Source organism: Synchiropus splendidus, chromosome 1, assembly GCF_027744825.2.
Source record: "Synchiropus splendidus isolate RoL2022-P1 chromosome 1, RoL_Sspl_1.0, whole genome shotgun sequence".
NCBI lineage: Eukaryota > Metazoa > Chordata > Actinopteri > Syngnathiformes > Callionymidae > Synchiropus > Synchiropus splendidus.
The window spans coordinates 5,174,263-5,201,031 of NC_071334.1; the positions used below are offsets into that span (position 1 = coordinate 5,174,263).

Genomic DNA, 26,769 nt, shown 5'->3' on the forward strand with positions numbered 1-26,769 from the left:
TAATTTTAATAATCATGATTTTAAAGAAAATTGAGAGAGACATCACACCCTGTCCAAAATGACAGAACAAAAAGTAAAGTCTAAAAAGTTGAGTCAAAGATTGTGATTTAAGGCGTGTCTTTCATTGTCGTCATTCACGGCGCTCAGTATGTCGGTGCTCATCGTCTCCTGCGGCGTGGTCGTGCTGTGGTCCCTGGCACACACTCAGCTTTGGTGCAGCGGCATGATTCCACCACGGTGTAGGTGTGCTGGATCTTGGTTCCATCCTCGCAGGTCATCTCCACCTGCCTCTGACTGGTAGCGTCCTCTTGGCAACACTCACACTGGTGCATCATGGAGTTGGCTGCAGCAGAATATCTGAACACACACACACACATTGACAATACATGTACATTTTTAAAAGACCAGATAAGTTCAAGGCACAAACAATGTGGATTAAATGATGAATCGTTATCGTTTCATCTTACAAATTTTGTGTTTGCTTACATAGATGTGCTTCCACAGTGGCCTGCACAGGAGGTGACGCTGACCGGCACAGTTGTTCTACACTTGTCAGTCTCCAGGATGATCTCTTCAGTCTCTACCTCACAGACACTGCGCAGCTTGCCTGCAACACACAACTGACTTTTGAGGAAAATGCTCTAGATTTGTGAACTTTGACAAGTCCAGTGTGGCTAGTGACTTACAAGACTTGCAGCATCCGTCAGCATCAGTCGTCTCTGTGCCCTGGACAGACAAAAGAAAAAAAAAAGGGATTAGACAGAGAATAGTTTTAACTTCCCAGCATTAACTTGGTGAGACCAACTCACAGGTTCACAGTCATCAGGGTTGAAGGGTGGACAGGACTTGACAATCTCAGTCGTCATCAGTGTATCACCGATCTTATCACAAGTGTATTTGACACATGGATCATCAGGGGAAACATACGTTTCGTTGACCTGTGGAGAAGCACAAGTTGATGAAATGTATCGAGATATATGTCTGAATGACAAAGGGGTTTGGTATGAAGTACAGAGGTTTCAGTGCGTACCCGAATGAAGAGTGTAGAATTATCTGGTGCAGTAACAACACAGCTCTTCTGGACACACTTTCCACAGCACATGACTGGATCAGGTTCATACTCATAACCCTGAAAGGAAAGAAGAAGAATTACTCTTGATATGAAAGGAAAATACATCTTTATGACTTGGGCATTATAAATTACGACTTGGCAAATTTTGGGTGAAGTGTCGTTCCCAGTACCAAGTCTTATTGTGATGCTGTAAGTCTAGTTGGACACTTGTAACTGGAACGTAATGGCCTCAATACCTGATATTGTCATGAGATAGCAACTACTCTGTCTCTACAGGAAGAGATCTGACGTCATGGCAGCGATTTGTGTTTGTGCGCAGGATGTGTGCAAGGGAAAAAGACGAGGGCATACCTCAGAGCAGGTCGTGTCACAGACAATAGGCTGGCATGAGATTATATTAAGCCCTGTCTCAGGATCCATTCTTGGGCCACAATAACATTCTGTGCAGGGTCCCGATTTTAATGGCGTTTCCGGTGTACTAGATGGTGCTGTTATTAATGGGAGGGGTGTTGTTCCCACAGTTGTCCCAGACGGTGGCACTGAGCCTGATGGTTGTGTTGTGGTCATTTCTGTTGTGGGTGATGGTGGCCCAGGTGATACTGTTGGTAGAGCTGGAGTTGTAACGGGTCGTTCTGTTTCAGATGGAGTGGCTGTTGATCTTGAAGGTTGTCCTGGACCAGTGGGGGGTGCTGTTGTCTTTGCTGTTGTCCCAGATGGCTGTCCTGGTTCTGTAGGGGCTGTAGTAGTTGCAATAGTCTGTTGAGTGCCTGATGTCAGTGGTGTTGTGCCTGATGGCTGTCCAGGCCCTGGTGCAGTCTCTGTAGGAGGGAGAGTAATCGCTCTAGTTGTTTCTGAGGGTGGTCCTGTTGTTTTTGGTGTTGTTAAAGAAGGCTGTCCAGATCCTGGGGGTAGTGCCGTCGTTGCTACTGTTGTGCCAGAAGGTTGGCCAGGACCAGATGGTGTGACTGTTGTTCCTCCTGTTGAGCCAGTTGGTTGTCCAGGTCGGGGGGTTGGTCCTGTTGTATTTGGTGTTGTTCCTGCTGGTTGTTCAGGTCCTGGAGGGGGTGCAGTTGTTCCTTCTGTTACAGATGGTTGTTCTGATCCTGGTGGTGCTCCTGTTGTTCTTGGTGTTGTTCCTGATGGCTGACCTGGTCCTGGTGGTGGAACTGATGTTCTGGGCGTAGTTCCTGGTGTTTGTTCAGGCCCTGGTGGTGGTGCGGTTGTTGCTGCAGTCGTTGCAGCAGGCTGTTCAGGCCCTGGTGAGGCCGCTGTTGTACCAGAGGGGGGTAGAGTAATTGCTGCGGTCGTTGCAGAGTTGGGTCCTGTTGTTTTTGGTGTTGTTACAGAAGGTTGACCAGATCCAGGTGGTGGTGCTGTTGTAGCAGCTGTTGTGCCAGAAGGCTGTCCAGGTGGTGGTGCTGTCGTTGCTGCTGTTGTGCCAGAGGGTTGACTGGGACCAGAAGGTGGAGCTGTTGTTCCTTCTGCTGTTTGAGTTGGTTGTTCTGGTCCAGATGGGGGTCCTGTCGTTCTTGGTGTTGTTCCTGATGGTTGACCTGGTCCTGGTGGTGGTACAGATGTTCTTGGTGTTGTACCCAGGGGTTGACTTGGGCCAGTTGGGGGGCCTGTTGTTGTTGGCGTCGTTCCTGATGGTTGACCAGGGCCCGGCGGTGAACCTGTTGTTCCAGCTGTCGTACCAATTGGTTGATCAGGGCTTGGTTGTGGTGCTGTTGTTTTTGGTGTTGTGCCAAGTGGTTGACCAGGTCCTGATGGGGGCGCTGTGGTGTCTACAGTAGTACTGGCTGGAGTTCCTGGTTTTGGTGGAGGCCCAGTTGTACCAACTGTCGTTCCCACTGGTTGGCCAGGCCCAGATGGTGGTGCTGTTGTTCCTGTAGTCGACCCTGATGGCTGACCAGTTCCCGGGATTGGTGCCGTTGTCCCTGCTGTGGTGCCAGATGGTGTTTCACGCCCTGATGGTTGTGCAGTTGTACCAAAAGTTGTCCCAGATGGCTGTCCAGGTCCTGGAGGTGCTGTTGTCACTCCTGATGGTGGTGTTCTGGTACCTGATGTTGTTCCAATCGGTTGACCAGTTCCTGGTGAGACCGCTGTTGTTTTTGGTGTTGTGCCTGATGGCTGTCCTGGTCCTTGTGGCGGTGCTGTTGTCAATGCTGTTGTTGCTGAAGGTTGTTCAGGTCCTGAGGGTGGTGCCGTTGTTCCAGCAGTTGTGCCAAGAGGTTGACCTGGTCTGGTTACTGGTGCCGTTGTTCCTAATGGTTGACCACTTCCTGGAGGGGATACTGTTGTTCCTGAGGGTTGACCTGTTCCAGATGGTGGGGCAGTTGTTCCCAGTGTGGTACCAGATGGCTGTTCTGGTCCTGAAGGTCCAGGAGTTGTCCTTGCCGTTGTTTGAGAGGTCAGTACAGGTCTAAAGGGTGTTGTTCCAGGGGGCTGCACCGTAGGAGGTCGAGGAGTTGGTTCTGGTTCTTTTGGTATCTTCTCACCGGGCTAAGGGAGAACATTAAGAGCTGTTTCAAGAAAATGACTTTGAAGGTGCATGAAAAATTGTTCAGGCTGACCTTATTTAGTCAATACTTTCATCTAAGAAGCATGTTCACAGAGGTGAATGACTTTTGATATCTTTCAAATGTATTGGTTCTCGATAGTATTTTGTAAATATGTACCTCTGTAAATACTGTTATTTAGGAAAGTTTTCAGAGCACTTTATATCAACGTTTCACAATCATAGTGACTTTTGTGTCTGTACATAATATGTCTCCAAATAGTTTGTTACCTCAAACTCAGTCATGTTATAGATGCAGACACCCTTTGGCACTGCAAAGACAAAAAAGTGAGAGAATGAGTGGGGTTAATTTTGGTTTACACTTGCAAAAATCATGAATTTGACTTCAGATTACCAACAAAAACCGTTTGTCTAAAGAACTTACCACAGCTGTATGTTTGACAGCAGGTTCCATCGTTGGTGATGTTGAGTGAAAATCCCAATTTGCAGGTGATTTCCTTCGGACAAAGGTTTGTATTGCATTCTGTGTGAGAGAATTGAAATCATGATGGAAATGGGATCAGTTCAGGTTCTTCTATTATGAAAAGGTCACCGTGGTTTGGATGGCAGAGGCTTTCTAAGGTGAGAAAAAGCTCTCTCTCATAACAAAGACATGATGGACCACAAAGAGTGAAGAATTAAATTACACTCTGGCCAGATGAGTGTCGTTTGGCTTGAATTGCAGTTACAGTTTTTAATGTGAAAAAGAGCACATAACCTAACTTTACACGACAACTCACCGCAGGACTGTTTTGTACAGCAGCCTTCTGTCTTGTTGATAAGCTCTTGACCTGGCTCAGAACATTCAGGAACCTCTTCTTCTTCACATTTAACTGGCTCACAATGGATCCCCATAGCATCGCTGTCACACTCGCAGACTTGACAATTGGCTGTCCACGTATCACCAGGCTGATGAAATGGAAACATTCATTTCAAACAAAAGAGAAAAAGTAATGTTTGTGAAGGTCTAATTTGTTGTTTCATTCAAATCTAGTCATCTGTTTCAGCTCTGTCTGAGACATCAAACTGGTTGTCCTGCTTGTCAAATCAAATGGTGTTGCTATTTGGATGGATGATTGTGTTATGGTTAAGAATACCTCACCTTCATTGGGCGTCCATCAGGGCCGACACAATCTGGAATTGAAAACAAATTCAACAGTGTATTTTTCTGCGGTCTTTCAAATGGGCACTCTTGAAATAAGGAGGAAGGCAGTTCTTACCGCAATATTCCACACACGTGTCGTAGACATTGTTGAACAAGGTTGTGCCTTCAGGACAGTAGCAACCCTCTTTTGTGAAGTTGGTGGAGACAGAGTTGTCCGCCTCATACTTTTTATTGTATCTGTTGTCAAAACAGGTGTGATGAGATGTCAAGCTTCAGACCATTACATACTATCAATGAATGATAATATAGCTATACGTCTTCATCAATGTACCATCAGAAAAAACAGGTGAATTCTGTCATTTGTGTTACTGTTTTGATCGGTGAGGCTACCATGCACCTATGATGTTCGAGAGCTGTTATCAGAAGAGCCACTAATTCATACATTCATTCGTACTCACAGGACAATCATAGACATTATTTTAAATACATTTTGGAACGCTTTGCCGTTTTCATTTACAAGCTGAATTCATTTAAAATTAAGGCCTTACTGCCAGTAATTAGTGTAAGTGTGTGAGCACATCCACATAAGAACAAAACTGAATATTTCACCAGTGGAAAAGCTGACCTGTCATTACATGTGGGCTCCACGTTGGGACCACAGGCCCTGTACACTTTATTATCGGGGCATCTGTGTTCTGCAGGAAACACAATGTTGCATAATTTAACAACAACACTTTGTCTTGTCACAAATGATAAGAAACACATTTTTAACTCACCACATCGCCCATTGGTGTAGTTCCTCCACTCAATACAGACACCTACACGAGCGCACTCAGTTGCATAAGCATCCAGGCTGTCACATGTATTACCGCTGCCATCACAATTGTCAGTCACACAGGATGACTTATAAGGTTCAGGAGGCACAAGGGAGAAGCAGGGCTCAAACACACTGCAAAAGAGTGTCAGTGGGTGAAGCAAATCTGAAGACACACAACTTGAAATGAGAATGCAATTATTGACATTTGGAAAATCTTAATTAGAAATCGTATTTGTAGTCCCGGTAAAAACTGGAGACTTTCTCACCTGCTGGTCATGAGCTCACATATGTCTGGTCTGCAAACAGTAGGTGTTGTCGTAGCGGTAGGAATTGTTGTGATTGATGGAGTTGTTGGTGTTGGGGGTCTTGAAGTTGGTGTGGTGTATCCTGGAGTAGTAATAGTTGGTGGGGTTGTAGTAGTGGAAGTTGTTGTGATTGATGGAGTTGTTGGTGTTGCGGGTCTTGAAGTTGGTGTGGTGTATCCTGGAGTAGTAACAGTGGGTGGGGTTGTAGTAGTGGAAGTTGTTGTGATTGATGGAGTTGTTGGTGTTGCGGGTCTTGAAGTTGGTGTGGTGTATCCTGGAGTAGTAACAGTCGGTGGGGTTGTGGTAGTGGAAGTTGTTGTGATTGATGGAGTTGTTGGTGTTGGGGGTCTTGAAGTTGGTGTGGTGTATCCTGGAGTAGTAACAGTGGGTGGGGTTGTGGTAGTGGAAGTTGTTGTGATTGATGGAGTTGTAGGTGTTGGTGGTCTTGAAGTTGGTGTGGTGTATCCTGGAGTAGTAACAGTGGGTGGGGTTGTGGTAGTGGAAGCTGTTGTGATTGATGGAGTTGTTGGTGGTCTTGAAGTTGGTGTGGTGTATCCTGGAGTAGTAACAGTGGGTGGGGTTGTGGTAGTGGAAGTTGTTGTGATTGATGGAGTTGTTGGTGTTGGGGGTCTTGAAGTTGGTGTGGTGTATCCTGGAGTAGTAACAGTGGGAGGGGTTGTGGTAGTGGAAGTTGTTGTGATTGATGGAGTTGTTGGTGTTGGGGGTCTTGAAGTTGGTGTGGTGTATCCTGGAGTAGTAACTGTGGGTGGGGTTGTGGTAGTGGAAGTTGTTGTGATTGATGGAGTTGTTGGTGTTGGTGGTCTTGAAGTTGGTGTGGTGTATCCTGGAGTAGTAACAGTGGGTGGGGTTGTGGTAGTGGAAGTTGTTGTGATTGATGGAGTTGTTGGTGTTGGGGGTCTTGAAGTTGGTGTGGTGTATCCTGGAGTAGTAATAGTTGGTGGGGTTGTGAATGCTGGGGTTGTGGTAGGATAAACTGGTGTGGAAGTGGGGACACATGGTTCTCCAGGTACAGTCCACTCTCCTGAAGTGGTAGGACAATCGCCAACCTGACCGTTGGGAGAACGGCAGTCATTGGACTGTGAGTTGTCACATGTTCCTGGAAAACAGATTCACAAAATTGGTGGTCCTGGTCCTGGTTTGTATTCAACTTGACTGTCAGATCAACTCACCACACAGTCCCTCCGTTTTCCCACTAAATATCTGAGAACTAAGTGAGACAAGGATGAGAGTGGGTGAGTAGACGACTTCTGTCCTTATGTCTGGTATCTCCACTTTAACAACCATATCGGAGCTTGTGATGCGCACCACTGAATTACTGAAGGCAGGATAGATTCGTTTCTGATTCACATAAACCTGCAGGAAGAAAGTAATCCATATGATTATTTCCAAACAAATAGAACCCAGAATATACTCCAATAGAACAGGTGGTCAGGTGAGCAAAAACTTACCTTATTAGTGATTTCAAAAATTGAATTTTTACTATGAGTTAAATATATTGTATCGGCTCCATATGTGACTGTTAGTGACTGGGGACAGAAGCTTTGGTCTTCTGTCTGACAGTCTGCATTGTTTACGGTGATGTTGAGTTCATAATTATTCACTATTTCTTTGACCAGATAGTAAGAACATTGGCCATTGAAATCGTATTGAAATCCGTCGAATGTCCGGAAGTGGGTTTTTGTCCAAGTGCTGCAGATACCTAGAAACAAGGAAGGAACATGTGTCTGTCTTCGTATAGTGAACATAAACAATCAAAATCAAAGATTGTGTCAAAGGCTTTTTGTCAAATGATGAAAAGAATAATATATGTTGAGCAACTTACATTCACATTGTTTTTCATAGCAGCAACCATCTTCGCTGACCAAGACGGGCTCACGTCCATTGGCACACACAATTGGCCGAGGTGTGGCACAAATGCTGGCAATCTCTTCGACATTGCCTTCTATACATGTAGCTGTTGTGCAATTATCGGTTTTCCAGGTCTCTCCATTCTAAATTTGGACATTGAAGAAGGAAGTTTCCTCAGTTAGCAATGTAAGAAAGATAATTCTATGGCCATGCACTTTACTCAATTGAAAGAATTTGGAGAAGAAAAGGACAAAACAAACCTTCCTTGGTGGATCCAAATATATACAGTCAAGAGTCGTAGTTAAGGGCAGGGTCGTAAATTGGTATGGGGTGGTAATAGTTGGGGGGGCTGTAGGTGGTGGCATAGTACTTGTATGTAAAGTTGTGGATGAAGGAGCAGTTGTGCTCGGCGTGACACATGGATTGGATTGTGTAACAATTTTACAAGAGGCATTGCAGAATGCCACATAACACCATCCTAAACCATCAGTGACATTGTAGAGAGTGTCCCCTGAAAAATGAAAAAAACTCTTAAAACACTTTCACAGTGATGATAAAAACTGGGGCATCGTAATTGCAAAGAAAATAATCTAAAAACTGATGATCGGTGACTTACCAGGGTAATAGGCTGTTCCATTCACATTGCAGGTACATACTGATGAAGTTGTGAATGGAGAAATTGAGGTTGACGGTGTTGAGACGGAAGTAAAAGCGATTGTACTTGTTTGGCCTGTTGTGACTGAAGAGGTCAAGGTGGTTGGCAAACTTGTTATAGGTGTTGAGGTAACAACTGCTGTGCTTGGTCCTGCTGTTGTGACAACTGGTACTGATGTTGTATAGACCTCAACAGGTGTAGGAGCTGTAGAAACTGGACCAGTGGTCGCAGGAGGTGGCGTAGGTGTTGCAGCTGTGCCTGTTGTTGGCGCTGGGGTGGCTGTAACTGAAGGAGTTGTGGCCGTCTGTGGTGTTGTCGGTGTTACATTCGTAGTTCCTGTGACAACAGTGGGTGTTGAGGTAACAACTGTTGTGCTTGGTCCTGCTGTTGTGACAACTGGTACTGATGTTGTATAAACCTCAACAGGTGTAGTAGCTGTAGAAACTGGACCAGTGGTCGCAGGAGGTGGTGTCGGTGTTGCAGCTGTGCCTGTTGTGGGCGCTGGAGTGGCTGTAACTGAAGGAGTTGTGGCTGTCTGTGGTGTTGTCAGTGGTACATTCGTAGTTCCTGTGACAACAGTGGGTGTTGAGGTAACAACTGCTGTGCTTGGTCCTGCTGTTGTGAGAACTGGTACTGATGTTGTGTAGACCTCAACAGGTGTAGTAGCTGTAGAAACTGGACCAGTGGTCGCAGCAGGTGGCGTAGGTGTTGCAGCTGTTCCTGTGGTTGGGGCTGGAGTGGCTGTAACTGAAGGAGTTGTGGCCGTCTGTGGTGTTGTCAGTGGTACATTCGTAGTTCCTGTGACAACAGTGGGTGTTGAGGTAACAACTGCTGTGCTTGGTCCTGCTGTTGTGACAACTGGTACTGATGTTGTGTAGACCTCCACAGGTGTAGTAGCTGTAGAAACTGGACCAGTGGTCGCAGGAGGTGGTGTCGGTGTTACAGCTGTGCCTGTGGTTGGGGCTGGAGTGGCTGTAACTGAAGGAGTTGTGGCCGTCTGTGGTGTTGTCAGTGGTACATACGTAGTTCCTGTGACAACAGTGGGTGTTGAAGTAACTACTGCTGTGCTTGGTCCTGCTGTTGTGACAACTGGTACTGATGTTGTGTAGACCTCCACAGGTGTAGTTGCTGTAGAAACTGGACCACTGGTCGCAGGGGGTGGTGTCGGTGTTACAGCTGTTCCTGTGGTTGGGGCTGGGGTGGCTGTAACTGAAGGAGTTGTGGCCGTCTGTGGTGTTGTCAGTGGTACATTCGTAGTTCCTGTGACAACAGTGGGTGTTGAAGTAACAACTGCTGTGCTTGGTCCTGCTGTTGTGACAACTGGTACTGATGTTGTATAGACCTCAACAGGTGTAGTAGCTGTGGAAACTGGACCAGTGGTCTGAGCAGGTGGCGTAGGTGTTGCAGCTGTTCCTGTGGTTGGGGCTGGGGTGGCTGTAACTGAAGGAGTTGTGGCCGTCTGTGGTGTTGTCAGTGGTACATTCGTAGTTCCTGTGACAACAGTGGGTGTTGAGGTAACAACTGCTGTGCTTGGTCCTGCTGTTGTGACAACTGGTACTGATGTTGTGTAGACCTCAACAGGTGTAGTAGCTGTGGAAACTGGACCAGTGGTCTGAGCAGGTGGCGTAGGTGTTGCAGCTGTTCCTGTGGTTGGGGCTGGAGTGGCTGTAACTGAAGGAGTTGTGGCGGTCTGTGGTGTTGTCAGTGGTACATTCGTAGTTCCTGTGACAACAGTGGGTGTTGAGGTAACAACTGCTGTGCTTGGTCCTGCTGTTGTGACAACTGGTACTGATGTTGTATAGACCTCAACAGGTGTAGTAGCTGTGGAAACTGGACCAGTGGTCTGAGCAGGTGGCGTATGTGTTGCAGCTGTTCCTGTGGTTGGGGCTGGAGTGGCTGTAACTGAAGGAGTTGTGGCCGTCTGTGGTGTTGTCAGTGGTACTTTCGTAGTTCCTGTGACAACAGTGGGTGTTGAGGTAACAACTGCTGTGCTTGGTCCTGCTGTTGTGACAACTGGTACTGATGTTGTATGGACCTCCACAGGTGTAGTAGCTGTAGAAACTGGACCAGTGGTCGCAGGAGGTGGCGTAGGTGTTGCAGCTGTGCCTGTTGTTGGCGCTGGGGTGGCTGTAACTGAAGGAGTTGTGGCCGTCTGTGGTGTTGTCGGTGTTACATTCGTAGTTCCTGTGACAACAGTGGGTGTTGAGGTAACAACTGTTGTGCTTGGTCCTGCTGTTGTGACAACTGGTACTGATGTTGTATAAACCTCAACAGGTGTAGTAGCTGTAGAAACTGGACCAGTGGTCGCAGGAGGTGGTGTCGGTGTTACAGCTGTGCCTGTGGTTGGGGCTGGAGTGGCTGTAACTGAAGGAGTTGTGGCCGTCTGTGGTGTTGTCGGTGTTACATTCGTAGTTCCTGTGACAACAGTGGGTGTTGAGGTAACAACTGCTGTGCTTGGTCCTGCTGTTGTGAGAACTGGTACTGATGTTGTGTAGACCTCAACAGGTGTAGTAGCTGTAGAAACTGGACCAGTGGTCTGAGCAGGTGGCGTAGGTGTTGCAGCTGTTCCTGTGGTTGGGGCTGGAGTGGCTGTCACTGAAGGAGTTGTGGCCGTCTGTGGTGTTGTCAGTGGTACATTCGTAGTTCCTGTGACAACAGTGGGTGTTGAGGTAACAACTGCTGTGCTTGGTCCTGCTGTTGTGACAACTGGTACTGATGTTGTGTAGACCTCTACAGGTGTAGTAGCTGTAGAAACTGGACCAGTGGTCGCAGGAGGTGGCGTAGGTGTTGCAGCTGTGCCTGTGGTTGGGGCTGGGGTGGCTGTAACTGAAGGAGTTGTGGCCGTCTGTGGTGTTGTCAGTGGTACATTCGTAGTTCCTGTGACAACAGTGGGTGTTGAGGTAATAACTGCTGTGCTTGGTCCTGCTGTTGTGACAACTGGTACTGATGTTGTGTAGACCTCCACAGGTGTAGTAGCTGTAGAAACTGGACCAGTGGTCGCAGGAGGTGGTGTCGGTGTTACAGCTGTGCCTGTGGTTGGGGCTGGAGTGGCTGTAACTGAAGGAGTTGTGGCCGTCTGTGGTGTTGTCAGTGGTACATTCGTAGTTCCTGTGACAACAGTGGGTGTTGAGGTAACAACTGCTGTGCTTGGTCCTGCTGTTGTGACAACTGGTACTGATGTTGTGTAGACCTCAACAGGTGTAGTAGCTGTAGAAACTGGACCAGTGGTCGCAGGAGGTGGCGTTGGTGTTGCAGCTGTGCCTGTGGTTGGGGCTGGGGTGGCTGTAACTGAAGGAGTTGTGGCCGTCTGTGGTGTTGTCAGTGGTACATTCGTAGTTCCTGTGACAACAGTGGGTGTTGAGGTAATAACTGTTGTGCTTGGTCCTGCTGTTGTGACAACTGGTACTGATGTTGTATAAACCTCAACAGGTGTAGTAGCTGTAGAAACTGGACCAGTGGTCGCAGGAGGTGGTGTCGGTGTTACAGCTGTGCCTGTGGTTGGGGCTGGAGTGGCTGTAACTGAAGGAGTTGTGGCCGTCTGTGGTGTTGTCGGTGTTACATTCGTAGTTCCTGTGACAACAGTGGGTGTTGAGGTAACAACTGCTGTGCTTGGTCCTGCTGTTGTGAGAACTGGTACTGATGTTGTGTAGACCTCAACAGGTGTAGTAGCTGTAGAAACTGGACCAGTGGTCTGAGCAGGTGGCGTAGGTGTTGCAGCTGTTCCTGTGGTTGGGGCTGGAGTGGCTGTCACTGAAGGAGTTGTGGCCGTCTGTGGTGTTGTCAGTGGTACATTCGTAGTTCCTGTGACAACAGTGGGTGTTGAGGTAACAACTGCTGTGCTTGGTCCTGCTGTTGTGACAACTGGTACTGATGTTGTGTAGACCTCCACAGGTGTAGTTGCTGTAGAAACTGGACCACTGGTCGCAGGGGGTGGTGTCGGTGTTACAGCTGTTCCTGTGGTTGGGGCTGGGGTGGCTGTAACTGAAGGAGTTGTGGCCGTCTGTGGTGTTGTCAGTGGTACATTCGTAGTTCCTGTGACAACAGTGGGTGTTGAAGTAATAACTGCTGTGCTTGGTCCTGCTGTTGTGACAACTGGTACTGATGTTGTATAGACCTCAACAGGTGTAGTAGCTGTGGAAACTGGACCAGTGGTCTGAGCAGGTGGCGTAGGTGTTGCAGCTGTTCCTGTGGTTGGGGCTGGGGTGGCTGTAACTGAAGGAGTTGTGGCCGTCTGTGGTGTTGTCAGTGGTACATTTGTAGTTCCTGTGACAACAGTGGGTGTTGAGGTAACAACTGCTGTGCTTGGTCCTGCTGTTGTGACAACTGGTACTGATGTTGTGTAGACCTCAACAGGTGTAGTAGCTGTGGAAGCTGGACCAGTGGTCTGAGCAGGTGGCGTAGGTGTTGCAGCTGTTCCTGTGGTTGGGGCTGGAGTGGCTGTAACTGAAGGAGTTGTGGCCGTCTGTGGTGTTGTCAGTGGTACATTCGTAGTTCCTGTGACAACAGTGGGTGTTGAGGTAACAACTGCTGTGCTTGGTCCTGCTGTTGTGACAACTGGTACTGATGTTGTATAGACCTCAACAGGTGTAGTAGCTGTGGAAACTGGACCAGTGGTCTGAGCAGGTGGCGTATGTGTTGCAGCTGTTCCTGTGGTTGGGGCTGGAGTGGCTGTAACTGAAGGAGTTGTGGCCGTCTGTGGTGTTGTCAGTGGTACTTTCGTAGTTCCTGTGACAACAGTGGGTGTTGAGGTAACAACTGCTGTGCTTGGTCCTGCTGTTGTGACAACTGGTACTGATGTTGTATAGACCTCCACAGGTGTAGTTGCTGTGGAAACCGGACCAGTGGTCTGAGCAGGTGGCGTTGGTGTTGCAGCTGTGCCTGTGGTTGGGGCTGGAGTGGCTGTAACTGAAGGAGTTGTGGCCGTCTGTGGTGTTGTCGGTGTTACATTCGTAGTTCCTGTGACAACAGTGGGTGTTGAAGTAACAACTGCTGTACTTGGTCCTGCTGTTGTGACAACTGGTACTGATGTTGTGTAGACCTCCACAGGTGTAGTAGCTGTAGAAATTGGACCAGTGGTCGCAGGAGGTGGCGTAGGTGTTGCAGCTGTGCCTGTTGTTGGGGCTGGGGTGGCTGTAACTGAAGGAGTTGTGGCCGTCTGTGGTGTTGTCAGTGGTACATTCGTAGTTCCTGTGACAACAGTGGGTGTTGAGGTAACAACTGCTGTGCTTGGTCCTGCTGTTGTGACAACTGGTACTGATGTTGTGTAGACCTCAACAGGTGTAGTAGCTGTAGAAACTGGACCAGTGGTCGCAGGAGGTGGCGTTGGTGTTGCAGCTGTGCCTGTGGTTGGGGCTGGAGTGGCTGTAACTGAAGGAGTTGTGGCCGTCTGTGGTGTTGTCAGTGGTACATTCGTAGTTCCTGTGACAAAAGTGGGTGTTGAGGTAACAACTGCTGTGCTTGGTCTTGCTGTTGTGACAACTGGTACTGATGTTGTGTAGACCTCAACAGGTGTAGTAGCTGTGGAAACTGGACCAGTGGTCTGAGCAGGTGGCGTAGGTGTTGCAGCTGTTCCTGTGGTTGGGGCTGGAGTGGCTGTAACTGAAGGAGTTGTGGCCGTCTGTGGTGTTGTCAGTGGTACATTCGTAGTTCCTGTGACAACAGTGGGTGTTGAGGTAACAACTGCTGTGCTTGGTCCTGCTGTTGTGACAACTGGTACTGATGTTGTGTAGACCTCAACAGGTGTAGTAGCTGTAGAAACTGGACCAGTGGTCGCAGGAGGTGGTGTAGGTGTTGCAGCTGTGCCTGTGGTTGGGGCTGGAGTGGCTGTAACTGAAGGAGTTGTCGCCGTCTGTGGTGTTGTCGGTGGTACATTCGTAGTTCCTGTGACAACAGTGGGTGTTGAAGTAACAACTGCTGTGCTTGGTCCTGCTGTTGTGACAACTGGTACTGATGTTGTATAGACCTCAACAGGTGTAGTAGCTGTGGAAACTGGACCAGTGGTCTGAGCAGGTGGCGTAGGTGTTGCAGCTGTGCCTGTGGTTGGGGCTGGAGTGGCTGTAACTGAAGGAGTTGTGGCCGTCTGTGGTGTTGTCGGTGTTACATTCGTAGTTCCTGTGACAACAGTGGGTGTTGAGGTAACAACTGCTGTGCTTGGTCCTGCTGTTGTGACAACTGGTACTGATGTTGTGTAGACCTCCACAGGTGTAGTAGCTGTAGAAATTGGACCAGTGGTCGCAGGAGGTGGCGTAGGTGTTGCAGCTGTGCCTGTTGTTGGGGCTGGGGTGGCTGTAACTGAAGGAGTTGTGGCCGTCTGTGGTGTTGTCAGTGGTACATTCGTAGTTCCTGTGACAACAGTGGGTGTTGAGGTAACAACTGCTGTGCTTGGTCCTGCTGTTGTGACAACTGGTACTGATGTTGTGTAGACCTCAACAGGTGTAGTAGCTGTAGAAACTGGACCAGTGGTCGCAGGAGGTGGCGTTGGTGTTGCAGCTGTGCCTGTGGTTGGGGCTGGAGTGGCTGTAACTGAAGGAGTTGTGGCCGTCTGTGGTGTTGTCAGTGGTACATTCGTAGTTCCTGTGACAACAGTGGGTGTTGAGGTAACAACTGCTGTGCTTGGTCCTGCTGTTGTGACAACTGGTACTGATGTTGTGTAGACCTCAACAGGTGTAGTAGCTGTGGAAACTGGACCAGTGGTCTGAGCAGGTGGCGTTGGTGTTGCAGCTGTTCCTGTGGTTGGGGCTGGAGTGGCTGTAACTGAAGGAGTTGTGGCCGTCTGTGGTGTTGTCAGTGGTACATTCGTAGTTCCTGTGACAACAGTGGGTGTTGAGGTAACAACTGCTGTGCTTGGTCCTGCTGTTGTGACAACTGGTACTGATGTTGTGTAGACCTCTACAGGTGTAGTAGCTGTAGAAACTGGACCAGTTGTCGCAGGAGGTGGCGTAGGTGTTGCAGCTGTGCCTGTGGTTGGGGCTGGAGTGGCTGTAACTGAAGGAGTTGTCGCCGTCTGTGGTGTTGTCGGTGGTACATTCCTAGTTCCTGTGACAACAGTGGGTGTTGAAGTAACAACTGCTGTGCTTGGTCCTGCTGTTGTGACAACTGGTACTGATGTTGTATAGACCTCAACAGGTGTAGTAGCTGTGGAAACTGGACCAGTGGTCTGAGCAGGTGGCGTAGGTGTTGCAGCTGTTCCTGTGGTTGGGGCTGGAGTGGCTGTAACTGAAGGAGTTGTGGCCGTCTGTGGTGTTGTCAGTGGTACATTCGTAGTTCCTGTGACAACAGTGGGTGTTGAGGTAACAACTGCTGTGCTTGGTCCTGCTGTTGTGACAACTGGTACTGATGTTGTATAGACCTCAACAGGTGTAGTAGCTGTAGAAACTGGACCAGTGGTCGCAGGAGGTGGTGTCGGTGTTACAGCTGTGCCTGTGGTTGGGGATGGAGTGGCTGTAACTGAAGGAGTTGTGGCCGTCTGTGGTGTTGTCAATGGTACATTCGTTGTTCCTGTGACAACAGTGGGTGTTGAGGTAACAACTGTTGTGCTTGGTCCTGCTGTTGTGACAACTGGTACTGATGTTGTATAGACCTCCACAGGTGTAGTAGCTGTGGAAACCGGACCAGTGGTCTGAGCAGGTGGCGTTGGTGTTGCAGCTGTGCCTGTGGTTGGGGCTGGAGTGGCTGTAACTGAAGGAGTTGTCGCCGTCTGTGGTGTTGTCAGTGGTACATTTGTAGTTCCGGTGACAACAGTGGGTGTTGAAGTAACGACTGCTGTGCTTGGTCCTGCTGTTGTGACAACTGGTACTGATGTTGTGTAGACCTCAACAGGTGTAGTAGCTGTAGAAACTGGACTAGTGGTCTGAGCAGGTGGCGTTGGTGTTGCAGCTGTGCCTGTTGTTGGCGCTGGAGTGGCTGTAACTGAAGGAGTTGTCGCCGTCTGTGGTGTTGTCAGCGGTACATTCGTAGTTCCTGTGACAACAGTGGGTGTTGAGGTTACAACTGTTGTGCTTGGTCCTGCTGTTGTGACAACTGGCACTGATGTTGTATAAACCTCAACAGGTGTAGTAGCTGTAGAAACTGGACCAGTGGTCGCAGGAGGTGGTGTCGGTGTTACAGCTGTGCCTGTGGTTGGGGCTGGAGTGGCTGTAACTGAAGGAGTTGTGGCCGTCTGTGGTACATTCGTAGTTCCCGTGACAACAGTGGGTGTTGAAGTAACAACTGCTGTGCTTGGTCCTGCTGTTGTGACAACTGGTACTGATGTTGTATAGACCTCCACAGGTGTGGTAGCTGTGGAAACTGGACCAGTGGTCGCAGGAGGTGGCGTAGGTGTTGCAGCTGTTCCTGTGGTTGGGGCTGGAGTGGCTGTAACTGAAGGAGTTGTGGCCGTCTGTGGTGTTGTCTGTGGTACATTCGTAGTTCCCGTGACAACAGTGGGTGTTGAAGTAACAACTGCTGTGCTTGGTCCTGCTGTTGTGACAACTGGTACTGATGTTGTATAGACCTCCACAGGTGTGGTAGCTGTGGAAACTGGACCAGTGGTCGCAGGAGGTGGCGTAGGTGTTGCAGCTGTTCCTGTGGTTGGGGCTGGAGTGGCTGTAACTGAAGGAGTTGTGGCCGTCTGTGGTGTTGTCAGTGGTACATTCGTAGTTCCTGTGACAACAGTGGGTGTTGAGGTAACAACTGCTGTGCTTGGTCCTGCTGTTGTGACAACTGGTACTGATGTTGTATAGACTTCAACAGGTGTGGTAGCTGTGGAAACCGGAGCAGTGGTCTGAACAGGTGCTGTTGGTGTTGCAGCTGTTCCTGTGGTTGGGACTGGAGTAGCTGTAATTGTCGTGAAACATACAAATGCAGCCATTAATACATCATTAGTAAATCAACTAAATTCTCCATAAATTGCGCCACCTCTACCTGTGCTGAATGTGAATGGAGTTGTTGTAGGAAGAGGCGTTGTAGTCTTTGGACATGAATACACGTCTCTTGAAACAACTCCATCAGGTCCACAGACAGCTTCCATGCAACTGCCCAGGCCGTCTGTGGTGTTGTAAATGGTTTCTCCATACTTGTAAGTTTTCCCATTGACAAAGCAAGAGCAGTCTGCAAATGAAGAATATAGACTTTTATTTAGAACCATCTGTCTCTCGTGTATATTGCTTTATATGATTTTTGTTTAATCTATTTTTACTTACAGTTTACGTCATAGACGCAACTAATTCCTGATAGTTTGCACGAGCTGTAAAAGATCACATGGTGTTACCTGTTTGATGCCATCATTTTTGATTGCCAATGAGAGCATATATTCAAAAGTTTGGATTCAATTTCTATTCACTTATAGACAGAAAGCATGTTATTCATCACCAGCAGTGCATGTTCATAAACTCATCCTGATTACTTGATCTTTGCCAACACATACCAGCTGTAGCAGTTTTCTGATGGTACATAATCCCCAATTCCATAGTTGGTGCCCTGATCATCATAACAGCCACACTGTTCCCAGGCAACACAGGTCATTGAGTCCTCATTGAAAAAAGGTTGGGCTGGTGGACACTGTGGGTAACATCCTGCCAAACATTCACACCATTTAAGTTTCCTCTTTTCCACTTAATATTTCACTCAATAAATAAAAAGGTTGTTTGCCATTGACAGAATCAAGAGACATTACAACAAATTCATACCTTCCAGGCCAGTGATGAGAGCAGAACAATTTCCAGAGGGATTCCTGCAGGTTTTCATGCAGTCAGCACCACAGGGCTTGTAGTGCCACTCACAGCCATCGGGGGAGTTATAGTAGTCACAGAACACGGCTGCAAGAGATTAAGTTAGCATCTTAGCATATTAGGGTCACAACTAATGTTGAAAAACCATTTCAACTGTAATGTTGAAGTCACAGTCCGAGCTTCATCAACATTTGTTTCTCTGTTTTGGACATGAATAACAGGAAAGAATGAATTCTAGTGGTGATCCATACATCACATATTGTCTGCGATAGGATGGGATGGTTAACATTAGACAATATCACTTCTGGTGTTGTTTCACAATGGTAATGACAGTCACACTTACGGCATCGCTTTGGAGTTCTCCATTTTACACAGGCTCCAGCTTCATTACAAGATTTTGCGTAGGCAGCAACAGCTGTGCAGAAACACTCACAGTCCCCACCAGTGTCGCAAGCACAAGAATCTCTGACACACGAATCATAGTATGGACCAGGATCCACCTAAAATAAAATCCACAAGGTTCTTGATTACTCAGAGATGCATTAGTTGCGTTGAGACTGAAGTCAACAGCACCGTTACGTTATAAAGATGACACAAAAGATGACGTAGCAGCAATAACTTGGTTTGGGTTTACACAGCGTAAAATTGTCTTCAATTGTGTCAAGAAGAATTTGAACCTATACTCTATATAAACTGTGTTTCTTGTATCCAGCCTTTACCTTTGAATGACAGTCTTGAAACGTGACACTGGTGATGATACTGCATTGCCTCTGGGACCATGCTGCACGGTATCTGTTGCTGGTACAGGGATCTGTTGATAGCTTGGCATCAGGACATCCAGATGAAACCTTCCAACTGTTACCAAACTCCAGAACATCTGCTACTGTCTCCTGGGAGCGTGTGGTGAAGTCATTCTTGCTATTGCCGTCATAGTTTCCACAAAGACCGCACACTTTTCCCTGAAGAAAGACGTTTTATTGAGCAGTTACAAAAAGAACAGTGTTGAATTAAAACTAAGAGTCAGTCAACAGTTACTGCCCCAATATCTGAACACTTAGTCAAGATGCATATGAAAAAGTGAACTGTCAGCTCTTCTTTGTACCTGATGCTGTGGACCAAGTTTGATGAACAGACTGGTCTTCTTGTCCCACATGACCACTAGTCCTGGTTTGATGGCCACCACTAGGTAAATGCCCATCTTGGATACCTGAGAGGGGCTGCTGCCCTTAACCACTCGAAGGGTCTCGTCTTTGAGGAGATACTCGTCACTCTGTTGATCAGAAAAGATTCTTTTAGTCAACAGAAATTCAGGCGGATCGTGAACTTGGGATCTGCAGTGTCTTGTTTTGCAACTCCTGAGTCAATGGGAAGGAGAAAGAGTTGAAGTTCATTTTGATACTTAGTCCGGGATGTTGACCGCACCTGGTTTGTACTTGTACTTTTCATGTATGACCACGAGGCTACAACTAGTACAACTTTTAACCTCTTGGCAAATAAGAGTGAATCTTGTTTGCAGCTCGTGCGGCAGTCAAGTGAAAGCTATATTTGTATTGTTAGCTGAAGCCCTGAAAGCACAGTGGAGAAACTTCCCTTGGGAAGACTAAAACAGCTGGTCTTGTTCAGTCACAGGTCTTGTTACAGTAACTCTAGAACCACCAAAACCAAGGGCCACAGCCTGCATCAGTTGCTTGTGTTCCTGTCATATTTTCAGTTGACTTATGATGATAGACAGAGAAGAACAGGAAGTGATACTTACCCCGAGGTAGATCTTGATGGTTTTGGAACAGGTCGTTCCTGTGGTTCCACATCGAACATTTTCAGTAACAATTCTGAAGCTTCCACTGCCAGAGCCACAGTAGTCCTAAGGGAGGCAATAGGAGTGATAATGAGGTCAAATCACCTTCTGACTCAGGATAATGAGCACAAATTAGGTTTGTTACAAACTAAGTTCAATGAATTTGTTTCTGGGAAAGTCTTACAAACTAATATCAAAGTTGTCAAACCCAGCTGTAAATGGATCTCAGTTTCAAGAGTGACATTGCATCGTGTTAGTTTACCTGAGCAAGTGAGTATTCACATTCTCCACTGAACTCAAACCTCTTGTCATCAAAGGTAATGTAATGGCCGTCACCATAGATACCACACACAGCATCGCAAATGTTGTTGGTGCAGGTGAACTTCCTGTTGCGACATGAGCTGTAAAGAGACAGACAGCAAGAAAGATCGTCAGATGGGTTTAAATGGACATTTTATCTATGTTTGCAATCAGTCATGCTACGTCAATCATTCTCCAAAGATTGCTGGCATATTTCTATCTGCACTTTTAGTATTTTACAGACTAATTTGACAAGCTGATCTGAAAGTAGTTAGGACAGTCTGGTATATATTTCTGGCAATGAGTCAGACACCAGTTAATGTTGGACTTCTCAGTCACTGCCTTTTTTCCCCAGTCATTTTCGCCATTTTTACGGACCAAATTTCTCGGTGAAGCCAAGGTGTAAAAGGTTTCAGGAGTGACATCCTGAGGATCTAATCACTGCTTTACTTTTCAGCACATGCTCTCTCAGACCGAGACCTGCAGTTCTCGCTAGATAGATTTTCAAATGTGAAAAAAAATAGAAAATCAGGATGAGAACCTGCTCCTCAACGTCAGAGACTATGGTGCTTATTCAGAAAATGGTGGAATGCCACCTGAAAGATCCTTCCCCATGTAGACAAGCTCCACTATCTTGGGGTCTTGTTCACAAATGAGGGAAAGCTGTAGCTTGAGGAGATGGATCTGGGTAGCGTCCTCAGTCATGAGACATCTTTTACGGTCTGTTATAGTGAGGAAAGAGCTGAGCCAAAAGACAGTGCTTGATTTACTCTCATCTATGTTCACAAACGTTTGACTGTGAGCTAATGTGAGTGGGGTTTTTTAATTAGTTTTGGCACAAAATGTCTGAACCCTGCAGGACTCCTCCCTGCTGGTGTTGTCCATGTCTGAGTGTGTCAGCGCTTAACAAGAGCTAGAGCAAGTATCTGGGTAGAGGAAGGTCAGGGTGTCTTCCCTCCATCTGCTGCCCTTGTTACCCAACTTCAGATGAGCAGAGGAAGATGGGTAGATGAGAATGCTTTAAGTCCATTGTTTGATCTGAAGAAGCATCTATACAAACCATGTGTTGCAGTCAACGGTGAGTGTCTCTCCAGGTTGGTAGAGTTTTCCATTGTACACACACGGACAGCTACTCTCGCTGATACAACCTCCAAGTCCATCTGCGATCAGACCATTTGGGCACATGCATCCTGATGTGCAGCCAGTGCTCATCTATAAGAACCACAATCCCATGAAATGAGCCCAATATGAGCTACCACGAATCTAATGCACTGTGTTTGGGTGAACATACACAAGCCATGTCCAGAGTCCCACAGCTCTTCTGACACTCGACTCCAGAACTCCCGGGCGTCACATCGGAGCAGTTGAAATAAACCATGGGCTCCTTGCATGAGGGTGTCACTGTGAAATGAGCAGTGAAGAGACACGGGAATCATATCATAATGGAATGCAGTCACCACAATGCACGTGTTATACTGTATTTGCATTGTTAAATGTGTAAATACTTTAAATCGAGACCAACAAAACATACCTTGTGTTTGAAGTCCTTGGCAGCTAAGACGTCCTTCTCTGCAGAAACTGAAAGCACAGACACAAAACACATTATATCTGTTACAGATTCATGAGTTTTCCATGACATTTTTCATTGCCTAAATAACCCATGAATAGTTTAGTCTTCACATTAACAGTAAACACACCCTCACACCTATTGTTTGGAGAAATATTTTACCATGTTCCTCCATCTTTGTTGATAGTTTGACCACTTGGAATTATGTTTTCTCCGTCATAACAAGAGCAGTCTGAGGCAGACACGCAACGGCCGTTCTCATCCATGTATGTTCCCATTGAACATCCACAACCGTCGATTGAGGGGAAGCTTGAGTCACAGGTGTAGTCCACCTGGCTGAGGGCGTAGCAAGTGCGGCCACAGCTGGTCATGCTGTACTCATACACAGTTCCTGGAGTGCATGAAGTGCTGAACTTGCCTGAAGGAACGGAGAAGGTGTTAGCGGGCGACTGTATTGATCACTATATTCACTTTTGCTTCCATTCTGAGAACAGAAAGCATGAACAAATGAATTCTGCTCACATAAATACAACCAAACAAACACAAGAAGATGCTGATAATCATCTACGAAAGCTAATTTTCTGAGGTGATACTCACTGCACATGACATCCCTCCATCCAGTAAGCTGGACGCCTGCAGCTGAGCAAGCGTAGACATACGCAGAGGCAGCAGCACACATGCAGTCTTCACTCTTCTCACAGCTACACGTGTCGTACATGCAGTTCTGGGGAAAGGATGAAGACCTGTTTGGTGAAATGGTCCACAATAATCCATGCAAACTCTTCAACGCGCTAACATACGTCTTTGTAGGTTGTTGGGCTGATGGAACTGTGGCACGGTGCAAACACTCCATTGGGGTCAGTGAGTTTGGAGCACCAGAACTTGGCAAAGTCCTCTGGAAAAATATCAAACAAACAACATTTTAAAAAATCAAAACAAAAGTACAATGTGGAGTCAGGCATATAGGCAGCATTCATATGTACCTTTGTTGATTCCCTGTGTGCAAGGGTGAGTGAAGCGCGTCGAAACATCTGGACAAGATGCTCTTGTTTTCCAGGCATTGGCGAAGGCTGCTGCTGTACCCTCCACAAGCCCACTGCTCACCTTGAAGTCATCACTCATGATGTTGTTAAAGTTTCCACACAGACCTGTTGAATGGTTGTCATCACACATATATTAGGGATGCTGGTGGCAAAAAAAAAAGCTTCAATCTGGGCCGTTGTGTAGACGTGCCTGAAGTGGTCCCTTTGAGTGAACTGTCTGCTGAAATGTAGACTTGCATCAATGGACTGAGCTGAATTATCAGTCGAAGGCCAAACCTGGTGTTCATGTGGATGTAGAAGGATGAAGCTTTGTAGGCGCTCAGCTTCGCTGTAGATGCGATGGGATGGAAAAAGAAGTGACTTTTCTTGTCCGTTGAAAGTGACATCATCTTAAACAACAGGCAGGACTGTGCCTTTATTCACATCTGGAGCCACTCACAGGTAAACAATGGAAGCTGAGAGAGAATCTTGTTCACAAAGACCTGACCGGACGATTGAACTTTGATGACCTGTGACGAAAGGGACACGTGAATTAGCAAACATCGATTTCTAATCTAACTTTGGCCTCAAATTTCCTGAATCTAGGATACGTTTATACAAAGAAGCTGTGAATTCAAGAAAGTATCAGAAAAGTTATTTGCGTCATTAAATCAACTTTTACATTTTCGATTGAAGAACAGTAAACAATCAAGCTGATGAACAAGCAGAAATAATTGTCCTGTTATGTGAACAAACAAAATCTACAAACCCCCCCTGCACTAGCTTCATAGTGGCAACTGTTACATAGCCTATAAAAATCTTTTATTTACTTAAAATTCAATAAGTATGAAAATAGTATGCAATGAACCTTTAGATTCACTTTTCGGACACTTACCACTGAGCCACTGTAAAGAGACAAGGTCACTGATCGCAGGCAGGTTCTGCCTTGAACCACACCACACTTGACAAGATCTCCCATAACCGTATACAGGCCGCTGCTCTCCTGCAGCGAGATATTGGAAAGTAATTCATTTAATACTCAAACAATAGAGCTCACCAAACATGTTGTATCTGTTGGTTTTTAATGCAAGCTTAATGTAGCTGAACTACCTGTGCCATTATGTAGCTGCAGTCTCCATGAAATGTGTAGGCCTTGCCATCAAATGTGTTGATGTGGGAGCCCCCTTCCACAGAGCAGGTCGCTGGACAATCGTTTTCAGTGCAAGACCACCGACCGTTCTGGCACGTGCTGTAAACACAACCACGTATAGTTTTGTTCACGTCTGTGTTGTTCTGGGATTCTGATTCATGTGATGAGGAATATGGGTTTGTCAGGGAGTTGCTTCATGAAGGCTGAATAAATGAGCCGCACCAAACTGTTGGACTCACCAAGATCTGCAGTTGTATTCATACGACTCTCCAGATTTGTAGGCCTTGCCGCTGTGCAAACAAGGACAGGATTCCACTGCTACGCAGCCATTTTCACCAATGTCATCCAAGACAGTTCCTGAAAAAGACAAAGTGGAATCACCTCTGGGTCTGAACCACTGAAGATGAAAATGCAAGTATGGTGGTTTGGGGGAAACTATTGATACCAGCAGGGCAGCTGCAACCGTCCATACAGTGGGTGTCACAAGTCTGGGAGGCCTGAGGGTTGGAGCAAGTGTTGGGACATGAGCTGCTGCACTCCATGAACACCATGCCAGTGGGACACGTCTTAGCTGAGGAGACAACCACTTTTTGTAACTCCAGCTACCTTGCAATTGTCAAACAATGGGTATGCTTACGGCAAAAAGATGGACTCCGCCACTGCTGAGGCTGTCCACCTGCATGGATGCACTGCCTTGAGAACTCTGAGACTGTTTTACACAGAAGGGAATCGTCACTGTTGCATCGATCAGACATGCAGGCGGTGACAAAGGAATCAATGTCCAGGAGGTTTTGGCAGCTGCTAAATGGAGCTCTGGAGAAGATTTCCTCGCAGGCACTCTGTGAAGTAGAAAAAGTGGTTAGTTGAGCCGTCTTTGGATGAAGAAGCATTTCCGGCCCTGCTTTTGTTTGTTTGTGACAGTTACTGAAGGTACTCTGTTTGTTTGTGAGAAAAGAAATGTCGTGTAACACAACTTGATTCCAAGCAGAATCTCATCATATCAGACCATTGTGAAAAAGAAAATATACCATGATGACTGGATGACACTGAAATAATGCGGTTATTATATCAGATAATTCTGCTTCATCAATATTTATTATAGTATTTGACTCTCGGCATATTGTAAAAAGAAATAATAATAATAATAATAATAATAATAACAATAATAAAATGATCTAATATTTAGAAATGTACATAATTGTGGATGTATTTATTTTGTTCTTAATCATTAACTCCTTGATGTTGTCTAAAAAAGCTTTTACTTAGGTAAAAGGAAAAATGTAAATCTTAAAATTTGCATTTTAAAGGAGCAATGGAGGAACAATGAATGGATGATATGTTGTGACTGGGCAAGCCTACCTTGCTTCCGCAGAGCTCTGGAATGGCTTGTTCTGGCTCCAAGCAAACACCCGTTGGATCACTCACTTTGTTGTCTTCGGCATAATCTATCACCGAGATGGATCCTGAAAGATAGATGGTTAGTTGGAGTTCACTTTGAATGAGAGAAAGTTTTTTTTTTTTTTTTTTAAAGTGATGCGATGTACCATCTTTTGGCAACTCATTGTTGATTCCATCAAAATTTCCACAAATTCCACATGTCTGCCCTTGGAACTCTTCATCCATCTCAATCTATGAAGACAGTGGAGATGAAAAATGTCACCAAGCTGTGAAGAAGCTGACTTCTAGACTTCATCACAACTGTCATCAACATTTCTCTTCCATTTATTTGATCCCCATCTGCCTGATGGGGCGGAACTGTGACAGTCCTCCACATAGATTTCATCATGCAGGCACACAAGTGAGGAAAGCAAATGTGGCACTTACGTCCAGGGAGTCATCGCGGTTCCAAGAAATAATGATTCCCATTTTTGATTGAAGAATGATGCTGGACGTTGTCTCTTTGATGTTAAATCCAAATGATACCAATGGCAAAGTCACCCTGTGCAGAAAGCAGCGTCACTGTCTTTGTTACATGCCGTCAATAGTCCGTCCAGTCTGTCCCGGGGAGAAAAAGGTCTGACTTACGGATTTCCATTGATGAGCACCCCCTCACTTGTGATGAGAACCACAGAACCTTCCAGCTTCGCTAAGATTCGCTCAATGCTGGAGATGCCGTCCACCAGCTTGCGTTTCATCTGGATGTTGAAATTTTCAAAGGAGCCCTGGCACTGTGACACCACTTCATGTGTGCAGGTGGAAACCAGTTGGAAGTAGTCCCCGTCAAATGTCTTCCAGTGGTTCTGTCCCCAGGTCGTGCAGACTCGGCCCAGATGGGATGAGTTTGCTGCTGTCAGATCGGAAAATCAAAACTCAGCATTTTAGCCAGTCAGGGATTGAGGTTAACATTTGGGGATACCAGACAGTTACCTGCAGATAGGCTCAGTGTGTTTGCTCTAGGAATGACAGTTACTGTGGCAAAGCAGAAAATGATGAACATTAGACACGCAGAAAACCTTATACCAACCACGTGAAATCAACTTGTCACACTTGATGTTAAAAAGAACACTTAACTGCTGTATTTCATTGTTTTTTGTGATCCCCTCTTGGCTAAAACCATCACAGTTCACAGCTCTGTGTGTGTGAAATGTCATGCGGCATCGTACCCACCAGTTTGAGCGAGCACGCTGACCAGCAGCGTAAGGTAGAGGAGCCACAGCGTTGATTGTAGTCCTGTCGTCCCCATGTTGGAACTTGGACTGGCCTGCTCTGACGCTCTTCACCTGGAGGATCCAGCTTTTATAGCCAGATGACATGAACTGAGTGTCGGCATTTGTGTGTACAAGGCAGCTCCTGGAGTCAGCTTCCCTCGTCACTTGCACAGCATCAACACGTTGCGCCAGTAACATTT

At 46.7% G+C, this 26,769-nt stretch overlaps 1 protein-coding gene across 1 annotated transcript; it reads right to left on the bottom strand.

Annotated features, from left to right (window-relative positions):
• Positions 1-26,604, bottom strand: LOC128752302 (mucin-5B-like). The gene is made up of 37 exons (XM_053853370.1): positions 26,529-26,604; positions 25,975-26,208; positions 25,281-25,384; positions 24,559-24,760; positions 24,367-24,492; positions 24,161-24,278; positions 23,882-24,020; positions 23,232-23,301; positions 22,983-23,120; positions 22,733-22,897; positions 22,550-22,644; positions 22,347-22,473; positions 21,912-22,167; positions 21,714-21,760; positions 21,474-21,583; positions 21,243-21,394; positions 20,145-20,283; positions 19,844-19,948; positions 19,190-19,357; positions 18,807-19,046; positions 18,431-18,587; positions 18,046-18,174; positions 17,784-17,931; positions 17,560-17,603; positions 17,282-17,467; positions 3,861-3,901; positions 3,524-3,574; positions 3,310-3,464; positions 3,061-3,246; positions 2,830-3,012; positions 2,417-2,757; positions 1,424-1,560; positions 1,031-1,129; positions 810-938; positions 687-726; positions 487-607; positions 1-357 (listed from the first exon to the last, which is right to left on the bottom strand). Exons 1-37 carry the CDS (start codon positions 26,602-26,604, stop codon positions 159-161), a joined length of 5,157 nt encoding a protein of 1,718 aa, XP_053709345.1. The 3' UTR covers positions 1-158.
• Between the last annotated feature and the right edge of the window lie 165 nt (positions 26,605-26,769).